General features: G+C 31.1%; 1 protein-coding gene across 1 annotated transcript in view; it reads left to right on the top strand.

Moving 5' to 3' along the window:
• Positions 1 to 15956, top strand: part of LOC143642336 (cadherin-10-like) — a 57623-nt gene that overhangs the window by 38909 nt on the left and 2758 nt on the right. Inside the window, 4 exon segments of the mRNA XM_077110663.1 lie at positions 6139 to 6260; positions 11094 to 11202; positions 14198 to 14313; positions 14316 to 14451. Coding sequence (XP_076966778.1) covers positions 6139 to 6260; positions 11094 to 11202; positions 14198 to 14313; positions 14316 to 14451 — 483 coding nt within the window.

Raw genomic sequence — 15956 nt, 5'->3', positions numbered from 1 at the left:
GTAGTCAGCTGGTTGGAAGGGGCGGTCCTGTGCCTGAGGCACACTAGTCTGCTGGTGGGAAGAGTCAGTCCTAAGTCAGAGGCTAGGCTCTTGTGAGTGTCTGCCTTGCAAGGGAGGCATAGACTGGCTTCCCTGTGAGCCTGAGTTCCACACAGGCAGGTCTATGAATTATAGTTTTAGTTGAAATCTTAAATTGATTCCTCAAAAACCTATTTTTTTTCAGTATTTCTTTTAGATATATGCTGAGGAATGACTATAGGTATTGTAAAAGAAGCAAAATTGCATTTATGCTATTTTAGAATTTTTTACCACGTCTGAAAATTAAATTGATATTATGGCAGATTAAGAGGAGAAAGGCACACACATTTATTTAAGATTAATGTAATAAGGAGCATTCTTAAGGAAATGAGGAACCAAAAAAAGTTGCAAAGCCTGAATACTTTTGAACTAAGATGAACAAAAAGAGGCAATAGTGAAAAAATAACTAAATATTTACAGAATGTTAATTTTTGTTTGTTTTTGTAGATAATTTTCTCTGTTTCAATTGCCTGTCCTCCTTAATATTAAGAATGTCACTGTCTTCATGATATGTAAGAATACTTTTCATATAAGAGTTTTTTCTTCTGCTTTCAGGAAAAAAAAAGGAAAGGTTCAGAGTATCCTTCTTGTACATTCTATTTATACTATTGTATTTTATGTTATCTTATATTACAGTCCTGGGGATTGAATCCAGGGCCTTTCACATGCTAGGCAAGTGCTCTACCCCTGAGCTATATCCTCAACCTTGATTTTCTCTTTTTCTTTCTTTCTTACTTTTTTTCTTTTTTTCTTAATGTCTTTGGGTCAACGTAATCCTTATAGCAAAATGATATATTTTGTGTTAGCATATTCTGCTACTCTAAAGTATCTGTAAATCTAACATTTATTATTAACTAATAACATTCAAATAGAATGGATACTGCAAATTTTCTCTTTTGAGGAAACAACTGAGATATTAAATTTTTACATCAACACTATTATTGTGAATCTGTGATAAACCAGGTATGGGTTATGATTCTAAGAATTTTAAATTACATTTAATCTTGCTAATATATTAAATTAGCCTCATTTAAATGAGAAGAAACTAAAACTAAAAATCTGGAGATTTTTGAAACTTTCTGAAATAATGCTAGAGGTATTAAATTGGGACTTATAACAGGTTATTCCAGTTCTAGCTCTAATAATTCTACACATAATTTACAAAATTTCTTCAAACTCTAAACAGAGATCAAGGATTCAAACCCCCTGTTTCTTTAGTTGCAAAAGGTGTTGCCTGAACACAGGATGGCCAGCATCATTTATGGAACTCGTTTTCAAGTTGAAATGAGAGATGGCCTATTCAAAAAGTATTAAGAAATTTAACAGTAGCTTCTTTAGTCTAGTGTGGGGTTCTTTAAGATGGGCGGTCCTGGTCAACAGGTGAAATCACATGTTCAGGTCTCACAAACCTGCTCCATTTCTGATTACATACTGAGACAAACATGAAGCAGTGCAATTCAAACTGCTTTAAAAATAAATATTCATCAGGAGTTAAGTCATGGTCAGATAGCAAGCTGGTAATTTCCATATCTGAAATACTAAGCTGAATCCTCAAATAGGTATCAAGGTCAAGTTATTTGAAGTAACCATTCCAGACTTTGGAAGGCAAAACATCAGGTCTGAATCACCAAGTGCCTCTGAAGAATGTAACGAGTCTAGGCAGATCATCAGCAATCATTCAAAGCTTCAAGCTATATTAATAGATTTAGTTTATCTTTCTAATTTGGCTCTGAAATACAGACCAACCCTAAAAAAATCCAGTTTCATCACAATGAGATATAAACAGTGGTACCTGTTAATACTAACAATTGTTGGAGTTTTCTTTTATGAAAGCTGTCACTTCTCTGTCTTCATCCTAAGAGTTGATTGTGTCCAACATGATTCTCCTCATTCCAAAAGTAAGGTTGTTTGTGCTCTGCTCATTTCAAGATACTTTCTCAGGTCCAATGAGCTTGGAATTGCACTTTCCATTTCAGATACTGTGAGAAATTTAACTTCTAAAGCTAGTTGAAGTAATTATGATTCAGTGAAAAGCTAAGCCAATTACCTCTTCTAAGAACTGAACCTATTTTTTTGCCACTAACTGAATTCAATCTGTGGCACAACTGTTGGAATTACCTACCTGCCAAACCAACACCAGTCAGGGTCCCATTATGCTATTCTAAGAATTAAATTAAGCAATGAGAATGAAAGGGAAACTGCATATAGGGAATTATTTTTACAAGACTTTAAACACTGGTTTTATGCTAAGCATGTCACACACCTCGCCTGGAGCAGGACAGAATGACATAAAATGTACTTCTTACCAATGTGTTTCCAGGCCCTGCCTCAAACAGTTTAATTCTGCATTCCAATGCAATGTATCACATCATGTGGCAAGTGCTATCTACTGCAAGTAATTATTTAGTGCATTATTCCATGGCATAATTCCCCTTTTCGTCTTTAAAAAATATTTTAACATGCCATGCAGAGAATGAAAAAAATCTAAAATTAAGGACATAATCAGGGTCTTAATAATAAACTTGAAGTTTCAGAACACATTTATTGTAGTGGCCAAAGAGTTCCTTCAAGAAAATTTAGCTATAATCATTTCAATACACTCTGAGGACAATGGAGCTTGGTATAGGAAGAAAGGACTCCATTACATATTAGTAAAAAAAAAGTTGTGTCCTAAGCATGTGCAACATACAGTTCTATTTTTTGAAAATCTGGGGTATCTAGACAATAATTGAAGACTTCTATTTAGATAATTGCAAAAGCTTTTGGAATTCTAGTCATAGTCTCACCTCAGCACACACATTTTAAGATCCTTTGTTGCTGGTACATTGTGCTACTCTCCTGCTTTCCTGAAGGACTCTGAGGGAGACTCAAGTGGTAAATATATGCCAACAGCTCTTCTGTATGATTCTGCATTCTCAGAATGCTTGTTTGTTTATTTATACATAAGCCATGGCATTTGCCAACAAATGTGTGTGAATATATATATTTATTTATTCACACACATACATATATCACACACACACACATTGCTTTTTTAATAGGTGATGCCAGACCCAATGCTTTACAAAGACAATCATCCCTGTGGCTTTAGCTTTTGAAGATCCTTGGGCTATTTGGAAAGAGGCTAAAGAATCTACATATTGTGTTAGGGCAAAGTCTAACAAAGCCATTTTTGAGGCTTGAAACTTTCCTTTTTCTTCTTGTTTTCTGTGACATAGCTAGTGATTGAATTGCTACCAACAAAAGTTACTTTTATGTCACACTTTATATTGAAAATACACATTTTGTTTATGTCCACTTACTATAGCAGTAGATTAAAGAGCAAGTTCTAGAGAAATGGAAGAAGTGTGCATTTCCACTCTTCTTCATAGCAACAGGAAACTTGAGAGTCAGGGGTCCATTTTTGGTGAGTACTCTACCTCTGGGTCTTAAGAATAGAATGAGACAGATAAAGGTGCAGATACAATGGAAAATATTTTTCTGTTTATTTTCCTTTTCTCTCTTCTTCTTCCCAATGGGCACCTCTTCAGACCAACATGAATTGTGAGAAAGCTTGTTAACAGGTTTTTAATGGGTGAATGCATTACATGGAGAAAGATTGCACAAACACTTATAAAATAGCCATGAATACATGATATTGGTAATAAAAATGATGTTCATAACATTTAACATGTTTGAAGTACTAGTCATCAAACTGATGCTCTGACAAGAACTTTTCCTGATTTATCACACCTAATTTTCCAAATAACTATGTGAGATCAGAAGCCCTGTGTTTTTACACATACTGAGTAATAAGGCATTGGGCAAAGTCACAATGCGTGAACATGAGTGGACTTGGATATAAAAGAAGCTCACTTTACCTCCAGGGTATGAACTCTCAGCCACCTGATGCAGGAAAAGGTGGAGGGCATGCAGCCATACATTACAAACAGGAAATTAGAACCTGTCAACAGAATATATGTGGATTAAGAAGTCAGAGCTAAGACTTAAGAGGAGTGTCAAGGAGATGCATTTTAAATTCCCTCTTGGAAAGAGGAACAGAAGTTGAATATACTTCAGATAGATTTAGAATCCTATTTGCCTTCCTTTTTACTACTTCAGACTTTAAATATGCCTGCTAAGAAATCAGTTCTTACACATTATTTTTAAAAAGCTGAAATTATTATATTAATAACAATACAATTACACATAGCTGGAAGAAGAATTCTTTTCAGCAGTAATATATACTCTATTTGTATATGACAGTATTTTTTTGTATCTGAAAATTATTTAGTTAAAATTAGCAAGTCAGATAAATTTTGTAAGGGCAAATGATAATATCCATAGCACTTTTTGGTTTATATCACTTAATAAGATTGTTAAATATACTCTTTGGGCTTTTATAAAGCTAAACTTCCCTTTTATTCTTTTAAATTTAGTTTTAACTTATACATTAAAAACAAAAAATGTACATATTAGTGGGATTCCACTTAATATTTTATATTAAAATATATACATATTCTTATACACACACATATGGCATGGTGATTAATCAGGTTAAACAAAAGCTTCTCCTCAAATATTTATAATTTCTTTATGATGGAAACTTCCAAAATCCTTTCTTCTGAGTTCTAAAATATATAGCACATTGTTGTTATCTGTATTTCCCCTCCTGAGCATAAACACACCAGAATTTCTTACTACTTTGTAACTATAACTTTGTATCCATTGATCAACCTTTTCTTATTTTTTCTCACTTCTCTACTTTTTACAGCCTCTGGTAACCAGCATTCTACTCTCAACTTTTATGCATTCCACTTTTTGAGATTTAACATATGAGTGAAATTATGAAGTACTTGTCTTTTTGTGTCTGGCTTATTTACTTAATGCAACAATCTCCAGTTACTTCCAGATTGTTGCCAAAGACAGCAATTGATTATTTTTCAGAATCAAATAATATTCCATTGTGTATATGGACCACATTTTCTTTATCCATTAATCAGTTGATGGACACTTAGGTTGTATCAACTTCTTTACTGTTTTCAGTGGTGCTGGAAGGGATATGGAATTGCAGACGTTTCTTCAACATTTCTATCTATTTTCTAATATTGTTCCTCTACTTTGTCAAAGTTTTCAAAGAAGTTGGATTTTATCTAAAGATTGTGATATTTGTATTTAATTCTGAATAATTATAACATGATTTTAAAATGTTAAAACACTCAGATATCAAGAAAACTGCTTAGAAAAATCTACAATGAAGATGATGCAATTGTGACTATTATAGGTTTGTTACTCAAGCTAAGGTAAATAAGGAACATTTTTTATTTCCTTTACAAATCAAAATATTTTAACTGCATCACTTTATTTGAAAATTTTGATGCTCTTTATTTTAGCCTTTGTAGTAAAGACATCATTATTAGCTTGCCATTTGTTTGTAGAGATAATTTAGAATCAATAAATTGTTATGCAAAATCAAGTCATGGCTGTTGAAATGGTATCATTCATGACTATATAAATAAAATGTCTGGAACTTTATGTCTCAGGGTAAATATTCTATCACATTGTAGAATTAGTAGCCATATATTATAATTTCCAAGAAGCAATTTGAATGTTACTATTAGAATACATTTTAATTATCATAGTCAAAAAATAGGTTTTTAGAAGAACAAGGATTTATTGGTCTTGGATAAGTAACTAATTTATTTAAAAATAGTTCTTCATCTCAAAAAAAATGTTAAAGATTAAATAAGTTATATGTGAAAATTATGTAATAAACATTTATTCACATCTTGTATATTTGGACAGGAAAGACACAGATATGATCTCAATTATACTAGGTTTTACTGTTAATTTTTTTACAAAGTAAAAATAATCCCATTGTGCTCAATATTAACAGAATTCATGACTACTTAATTAGGCCCTGCAGTAAATTTCTTCATTGCATTTGCTCATTATGTTAAGAGAATGAATGAAATGTTTATTAGTATGTGAGCACTTAAATATCCATAAGATGCCTATATAAATTAAATCTGGTGCACAAACATGCATTCCTAAACAAAATTTCTCCTTTATTTTTTCTAGACAATCCCAAAGAGACAACTCATGTAGCTGTTTCTGTGAGAATTTTGGATGTTAATGACAATGCCCCACAATTTGCTGTGTTCTATGACACTTTTGTATGTGAAAATGTCAGACCAGGACAGGTGAGCAACTGGAAGATTGAAAACACAGGGCAGTTCTGTATTAAATGTTTTATTTTCACAAACTTGACAGGAATGAATGAAAAAGTGATAGGAACATTCACATATACTCCCTGCAACATTTTCAAAACGGTGACATGTTTTTAAAATTGAGAGTATCTAAAATAGCAGTGTACCAGGTTTCTTAATTCCTTCCTAAAGTTCTGGTGTAAAAGAAAAGACATTATCATTTGCACACAAATGTATAGAAACAACTTCAGCACCCTGCACCTGCCAGGTGAGCGCGCTACCGCTTAAGCCACATCCCCAGCCCCACAACTTCAACATTTAAAGCCCTCGAAAACATGAGCAAACTAGAATCCTCTGCTGTACCATTAGGTAAATATTGAAATTGCTAGAGAAATGGGAATGAAAGTTGGTGAAAACCCAGCAACAAATGCATGGAATCTTTGAAGCATTCCATCAATATTCAGATAAATGTGCAAATACATTTTGAAGTAGGGCAGCAGAATTTGCTTATACATTGGTTTTCATCATTACACCAACATGTAAAGTGCTTAATGACTCAGTTTTAGTCTTTTAAAGCATTCTCCCTACATCAGCTTTGTTTATAATTATTTAAATCTTTTCCTCAGTGGACACATTTTGTTGTTTAAAAAGCTCCAGAATATATGGCTGAAAAGAGTGTTCTTAATTGCTTTGAGTGCTGTCTTCACAGAAGGAAGCTGCATGTTATAAATAATTATTGGGAATCCAATGTATTTTATTAGAGAAAGAGAAGCCATCATGAAGCTGTATTGTGTTTTGACACCATTTGATGCTTTTATAAACATCAATGTCCTTGTTACATTTTTATGCAAATTATATTGTGGAATAACTCGAATACTTTCTTTTGAATATACAAACAGGGATTCAATAGCCTATCTATTGTGAGAAATAGTAAAATGGCTGCAATTGGATTCCTTTTTTTTTTAACTTGAAAATATTATAGAAGTGTTTAATTGGGAATATTTAAATGACTTAGCTACTTCCAACTTCTTAATGAAACAGTGTCCACCCTAAAATACCATTCAAAATAGTCCTCTGCTTGGCAGGCTCAGCATGAGATAAGTTAAAATATTTTCTCTAAGAGATAAATTACTACTACTGCATTCATTGCTCCCTCTATGATTATTCTATTTGATTTTCAAGAGATATCTTTTCAAAGCATTTCAATTATTATATAATGCAGACTTACAAATGTATTCAAAATATACAGAATAAAGAATTGTGTTTATTTTCCAGTGCCTTTTCTCTTTTTAACTATAGTTGTCTCAGTAATGCTCCAGAATTTCTGTACGTGTAAAACCTAGTTGGCATAATGAAGAAAAATAATCCAATGAAAGATGATTTTAATAAAAAGCAGTTAGCCTACCTTGACTATCGTGATAGAAAGGACATGATTAATAATTCTTGTTTAATTGACTGCATGGACAAGTCTTCCACACTAGTTATTGTTAATATGACCAGTTTGTGAAATGCCACCGTGTTCTCATTGGCTGAAAACTAGTTCTGCTTATACAAAAATGTTATAATAAATGATAGAATTCTAGGTTCTGACATCCAAGCTTGCAAACTTAAAGTGATTATTTGATAAACTTCTTCTCTGTGCCTTTTATGATAATCACTCATTAGTTTGGCCTCCCCTCCTCCTAGGAAAGGAAGATCAGGATGTCTGGGAATGCTGCAGTTATTTATAGAAATCTCAGTCCACCCAATACTCCTGCAAATTAAGTGCTCTTTAAGTAGCACTTAGAAAGCAACATGGGGAATAATTCCATTCATTTGGCATGCAGACAAATTGATAAGACAGAAATAAAACTAATTGCTACTCCCTCCTCCTCCTTATTTCCTGGCCTTAGCTCTTCCTTGATCTAAGCATACAAGACTTTCTTAGATAGGATGCAGTTTGCAACTGATGAAGTATTAGAAGTCAGTCCTCTCCTGCCTAACAGGGTTACTTAAATTCTCACCTTTCTACTTCAGAGAGACAGGACCTTGAAGGAAGGAACAATAGGTCTTTTACTTCCCTTTGGTTTCCCTCACTTACCTTCACTCCTGCAGTCGGTAAAATGTATTTAATAATTTTCCAAGTCTAGATGAAGAAAATACCATGTTAATCACAAAGAACCTTTCCCAAGGAATCTCTCTAGGGAGGGTTGCTGTTTATATTTACTGTTCACTAAGCACCTTATTAAAGCTAATACCACTGACAGCAAATATCAAACCAGATGGCAACCAAGACTTTATCAAACCAAAAATCGTTTCACATAGTTTTCATAGGACAAAATTTAGTTACTTCCTAACAGCTAAAAGATTGAAGTTTTCCAGAATAAAAGAAAGTTTTTTTTTTCATCAACAAAAACTCCTAGCTAAAACATTAAGCATAATAACTATTTGTTTAATTTTAAATACATTAAAATCCACTCATTATTTCACATTTGGTTGTAGTATGATCACTGAAACATTCTTAATGCTTATATCAAATATAAAAATACAATGATAATATAAACAATTATATTATTGCCAAGAAGAAAAGCTAAGAAAGAGTTACCTATATCTCTTTTCCATAGCTCAAAATGAATATTGGATATCACCAGCTTGTGTTCATTTGTTTCCTAAGTGTGATAAATTGTTTCATTGCAATCGGATTAAAATGATTTGTCTCCAGTAGAAATAAAATATTGAGTGTTCATATAGGAAGCCAGCAGAAAACTTTTATCTATTTCTTGTTGTGAACTTCTGGTATTGATTGCAAGTCTTTATGGCACAGTTACAATAGTTTTGTGATTTTGAATGTATGATTGGAATAGAAAGTAAGGTTAAATTGAAAGGTAAATTTTGGAAATAAAGGGGTTAAACACTAAAGCCAAGTATGCCACCCCCCAAAAAAAATCTTATGAAGCAGTACCTCTATTTGCAACAGAGAAGTCTTAGAGTCATAAAATTTATTTTAAAATGATAGGGATTCTGCAAATTGCCATTCTGTTTTTTGTAACTTTAATATGAATTGGAATTACTTCTTTCATAACAAAGTATATCAATTAACCACTGACATTTAAATCAATGAATCGACTTTTTCATTAAAATATCATTGAGCATTTTATATAAAACTTTATGGTTTACATATATATAAAGATGTGGACATATGTCCTCAGAAATGTATTATTGTATTATTTTGAGGATAAAAATGAACTGCAATTGTTATTTGTAATAACAGTTACAATCATATGTTTATTTTGAGACATTGTAGTTTTTATTCTAAAGAAATTAACTCTTTCTTGTGTTTATAGTTATATTCATATAGAAATCTTTGTGACTAGGAATTTGAACTACTCTACTGTCTTTCAAGATATGTTACTTCATTTATTTCTCTTCAATATACTCTTATGAATCAAAATTTTAAAAATAAATCTTTTAAGTATATTTGATTGATACAAATCAGTTAAGAAATTCTTTGGTAAATGAATTAATAATTCCTGAGTAGTTTAAATACCTTTTTTATGTTTTTATCTTTAACTCCCATACCATTTTTATATTTTATAAGTCTGGCTTCTATTTAATCTTATTATAAATAAGATTTAGTCAAATATATTTTTAAATTGTTTTAAACTAAGTTAGTTTTAAATAATTTTTGATGCTTATTTCTACATAAAAACATATTTTTGCATGTCTTAATTAAATTCTTGTGTCATTTTTGATAAATGAGTAAAATTATAATTTTAAAAGTTAATACTTGAAATTTTTCACATTTCTGATGATGTAGCAAACTTTGAAAGAAAATAAGAATGGTTATAATGATCTCTTCATTTATTTCTTGTTTTGTATAATGTTTTAAACTTGAAATCCCTAATTAAATCAAGAAAACCTCAGCAACAAATATTTCCACCAACTATTCACACAAAGTTAAATTGAATTGATGCATTAAAAAGCATATTCCTTTTAATTAAGCATATTTGATGATTTTTACAGGCATAAATAGACATCAATATGCATAAGAAGCAACTTTGGAAGCCCTGATAATAATTTAAATATTTTTTTAAAACAAAAAAATTATTTCATATGTAACTTAAAGGATAAAGAAATCATATACCGACCTAAATACATAACTGTTACATATATTATATATTTATATAGTATCAATCATATACTCTATCAAAAACAATGATCTGATTATGTATAAACCGTTAAATTTTCCACTATTATCAGACAGTTTCTATTAACTCTTATTTTAAAACCAATTACCATTTCCCCATATAATACATATCTTGAATTTAAAAATATATACTTGTATTTAAAGTGCAAGTGAAGCAAACTATTGCTATTACAGTAGAAAATAATATATAAACTTTTCTTTGTAAAATTTATATTCAACATTATGTATGAAGTATCTATTTTCTTTTATTATGTTTCAGCTAACTTTGGAGAGGAGCAAAGCAATATTTTTATTTCCACAATTTTTCCTACATCAGATAAACTCTTCCCAATCAATGTTTAGATTTATGTGAAATAACATACTGGTTCTACATTTAAATATAGAAACCCTCAAAAAATATAATATCTTACAATTCACCATTTTGAAGGAAAAGACAATATTTATGAGAGAGAAATAAGTGGGACTGAGTGGTAGAAGAGAAATATCATTAAAAAGAAAATGATCATTAAGATTTATTCACCATGAACAAAATAAATTCTTTTAAATTTTTCTACAAAGCAAATTTTTTAAAATTATGTATTACAAAAGCAGATTATACATGTGTATGTTTGATGACTATATAATATTTCTCTCTCCTACAGCTAATACAGACTATAAGTGCAGTAGACAAAGATGACCCTTTAGGTGGTCAGAAATTTTTCTTCAGTTTAGCTGCTGTCAATCCAAACTTCACAGTACAGGATAATGAAGGTAAGTTTTAGAATTTGTTCATTATAATATAACATGACATTAACTGGAAATTTCTTCTAAAGTAACTATTATAATATACATGATCTGTCAATTTATTGATCTGCATTATGAAATTTTGTTTTTATCTGATAGTTAATGATATTTCATGATAATGTCTTGTTTGAAAATGTTAGCTCTCTTTCATTTAATAAACTATATGAGAGAAGTGTCTGTGTAGATATGAACAATGAGATTGATGTTGAAATGATTAGAAAGGCTAGAAATAATCACTTTGCCTAAGAAAAGGTATAGAAAATATGAATGGAGAAATAAGTAACTCAGTGAAAGTGTTATGCAAACTCTGATGAGATTGAATAGCAGCAGGTTTATTGAAGTCAAGTAGGCATAAAGGAAGAGTAAGAATGTGATGTAGCCTCACTAGCCCCTTAGAAAATATGGTGCAAAGGCATTGCAAGATATGCTGTTGTCCTTATAGTATACAAATTTTATTTTTCAGAAATTAATTTTTCTCATAGTCTCACAAAAATAAAACACATTTTACAGAATAGTTATGATTGTTTAAAAGTTGAACAGCTCTGTTCCCTGATAAATATGTCATTGGAGTCATTCTAGTTAAACAAAATTATGTTGTCAGATCTCTACTCGACTTATTGTATGTTATGTTAAGCTAACTATGCAAGCTTATGTTTTTTAAAAAGACATGAGTTTTAGAATGGCTGCAGATTTGTGTATTTTTAAATAAGCCTCATAACCACATTGGCATGTGTGTAAGTGCTTTCTTCACAATGCATGATGTGTGTTGGCAGAATCAGAATCTAGGTACTTTTCAAAGTACCAGCAAATAATTTAACATAATAGGTCATTTTACATTGTGCCAACCTTTATTCAAGCTATTTCATCTGGTAGAATCTTAGCAAAAACCAACTTGAAAGGGGGAGTATCTATTGTAAACATCTGTTTTTTATTAAATATGAATTTATTAAAATGTTCATGTTTTCTATCACTCCAAACACCTAAAGTTATCAAGTTGAAAAAAAATTAACATGAAGGTGGCAGTCAAAATGCAGAATGAATATTTAATTTTTAAACATGAGTTGTAGACATTCATATGAAATATGAATTAGAGATTAAGTCTGAATTAGAGATAAACAACATACTACTTTTTAATTTGCTGAACCTGGCAACAGATGCATTGAGTTTTGTTGTTGTTGTTGTTATACATGACAGTAATTAAACATTGAATTTAGACTGGAGCTGTCCCTAGTACTGAATTTACAGTATTGAATTGACAGTACCTGCTTCTAGTTGTATTTTAATTTTCTCCCTGCTCCAGTGAAACTGAGCACTGGTCATTAAAAAGTGATGTAGACATGAAATAGTATTGTCTTAGCATGGCATTTCAAAGTTATTGGGGAAATCATTCAAGACCAGCCTTAATTAATTTTTGACAATTATTACCAAGAGTTCTTTAATCTATATACAGTACTCAAAGCAGGAAATAAGCCCACAGAATATAAACCAGAATATTTAACCTAATCATATAAAATTAATGATGCTGTGATACTGGGTGAAGTTTTTTTAAAAAATTGAAATAGCATATATACTACCTTAGTGTTAATTTTCTAGCCTTGTACTAATTAATATTTGCCTTAAACTCCCTTATTTCTAGGTTATTCCTGTTTAAAATTAATTTTGTTTATTCTATCATAGGTCAAAAATTATATCATGAATTTCTAAATATTCCATAAAGTAATTTGAAATGAGTCAAACTTCATTTGGTCCCTCAACCTGTCCAAACTATTACAAAACTAAGGTTCAAACATTTGTTAAAAAATTAAAAATTAGACAAGCAAGATTCTAAAAGTACCATATATATATGCTCATATTATCTTAGGATATTTCAGGGGAAAAATAGTTATTGAAAGATAAATTTTAAAATTTGTTTATGTGCATGTTATTTTGTTATTCTGCTTTCCCAGCTTATGTAGTTAACTGGTATCATTATGTTCCAACTCAAAATTAAGGAATAAATTATTTTGTATTCAAACACTGTACCTGCAAGAGATTACCTCTATTTTTTTCTCTCTTGTTTGTTTGATTTAACAGCTCACTGACTCCCTCCCTATATTGGCATTTTAAACAACTCTGCAGGGCTGACTAAACAAAACTAACTTCTCTGGGCAAATAACTGGGATAGAAACTATCATACCAATTATTTTTTAAATACTACCTGTTTGGGGATAGAAGTCTTTTTTCATTTTAACCCCACAAATTCCATGTGAGAATACTAGGTCAATTAACATGTAAAGAAAAAGTCAGTAGTATAATATGCTAGGTAGTGGGATATTTGTCTTTATTAAATCTTTACTTCAGTCTGGAACTTTATTAGGCACTTCTAAGAGTTAGCCCAGGCTTTCTGTTATTACTTTCAGTTAAATACATCCTTTAAGTTATGAGTTTGTTTGAATGAGTGGAAATCAATGCTCAGAAATGTCAAATAATTTGCATGCTGCTGGGTATATATTGAGATTCTTCATGGATTTTGACTATTTTATTGCTTTAAACAATGTAACAATGCTTACAATGTATCCAATCCTATTTTCTTCATGAATATTGGATTGAGATATGCTGTTTGTGTGTAAATGAATAAATGAAAGAAAATAATATTTTCTTTTGGTCTACAAAGCAGATTTTCAGAAAACAGTAAAAAAAACTTCTCATCTATGTAAACTTGATATTTACTTATACAAACTCACCATTTTGAAAATACTATGGGATAATTTTTGAAGTTAGTACTCAATCCATAATGTTAGATTCTTTGAACTATCTTATTTGTCTTGTTTAATGGCATTGTACATATGTAATAGAAAACTTTATAATGTTTTATATTTTTTATGAAGAGAGTTTTATTTATATATACAATCCTCATTATCACCATGAGTTATCATTTTACTATGTGAAACAAACATTTGTAATGTTTTAAAATTTATTTTAGATAACACTGCCAGAATTTTAACTCGAAAAAATGGCTTCAATAGACATGAAATAAGTACCTATCTCTTGCCTGTGGTGATCTCAGACAATGATTACCCAATTCAGAGCAGCACAGGCACACGCTGACCATCAGAGTATGTGCCTGTGACAGCCAAGGCAACATGCAGTCCTGCAATGCTGAAGCCCTGCTCCTCCCTGCTGGTCTCAGCACTGGGGCCTTGATCGCCATTCTCCTCTGCATCATTATTCTGCTGGGTAAGAAACTTTATAGAAAATTGAATCATCTTCTAGGACACTTACTGTAGTATAATTTTAAACAAGGAATATTGCTATCAGAATAGTCCCTTGCCCAAACTTACACAAAAGTTTTAGGATATCCAGCCAGAATATAGAAGCAATGAGACTTTTCATCATTCAGATGTGAATCAAAATGTAAAAAAGCAGCTTTCATACTGTCATTACAATATATGAAATAAGTAATGAGAAAGCAAGAAGGCTTGAGGGCAGAATGGTTGTGTTAGATTTTAGAAAGTTGAGAGGTAGGTGATTGCAATTCTTGAAAAAAACATCAATGATTGGTACCTCCAATTAGTTTATAGCGGGCCCATCACTGCTCTCCTGAGCCCTGTAGTAACTCTATGGCGTTGTTTCATCTTGGATGATCTGCCAAACTCTAATTCAGGAGGAGGGTAGAAGCTGGAAGAGTATGATAAGATTTTAACCTCAACTCTAAAAGTTAGATATCAGCAAATCTCAGTAAGGGTAAAACAACATTGATAAGGTTTAAGATACATTCTGTTAGAAACACAATTCACAAATTTGATCTAGTATAGGACTTCTCACCAGCATAACTATACTCATTATCAATTTTTCATACTTACATTAAAGTTAATTTAATAATTAAGCCTTCATTTCAAATTCTAAAATAATCTTTACAATAATTTATTTTAACAATTTTTACTGTTATAAAAAGACAGCACCTTTATATGTGAAGTTAGGACCAATAACAAAGACATTGCAACCACAAAGAATAATAAAAATATGTGTTAATTCCATAATATAGCTAATCCCTCATAGAAGATTCATTTTTTTCCATTTTTTCAAGTATATACAAGAGCTCTGTGATTAAATATCTCAAAGGTAAATTATACATATGAAATAAATCACTAAATTAATGGAATGATCAATTCTACATAACTTTCTTTCCTTTTTTTTTAGTTTTGTTTTTTACTGGCAATTGATGCCAGGAGTGTTCTAACAATGAGATCCATTCCTCGCATCCCCCGCTTCTCCCCACCCTCCCAGACAGGTTCTCACTAAGTCTTGAGTGTCTTACCGGGATTATTGGTGTGTACCACCACATTAGACTTTACATTCGATTTACATGTAGTTTAGGAAATGAAAATGTGTACCTTTAAAAATATGTATTATTGACTGGAATGGTGGTGCATTCCTATAATTCCAACAATTAAGAAGGTTGAGCATAAAATCACAATTCCAGGACAGTCTAAGCATTTTAAGGAGAAGCTTGGCAACTTAGTGAGAGCCTGTCTCAAAATAGAAAAGGAAAAGGATTGGGGATGTAACTCAGTGATAAAAAACAACCTTAGGTCCAATCCCCGATGCCAAAAAAAATAATAATAATAACAATAAGTCTGTTTTTTAATATATTTAGTTATGAGGTATTTTCATATATAACAAAAATAATAAATGATTTCACTTAACAGAATATGGGAGAATTGATAAAAGTTTATTTTTAT

This window comes from Callospermophilus lateralis, chromosome 11 (genome assembly GCF_048772815.1).
Source record: "Callospermophilus lateralis isolate mCalLat2 chromosome 11, mCalLat2.hap1, whole genome shotgun sequence".
Lineage (NCBI taxonomy): Eukaryota > Metazoa > Chordata > Mammalia > Rodentia > Sciuridae > Callospermophilus > Callospermophilus lateralis.
This window is presented reverse-complemented; position numbering and strand designations above follow the sequence as displayed.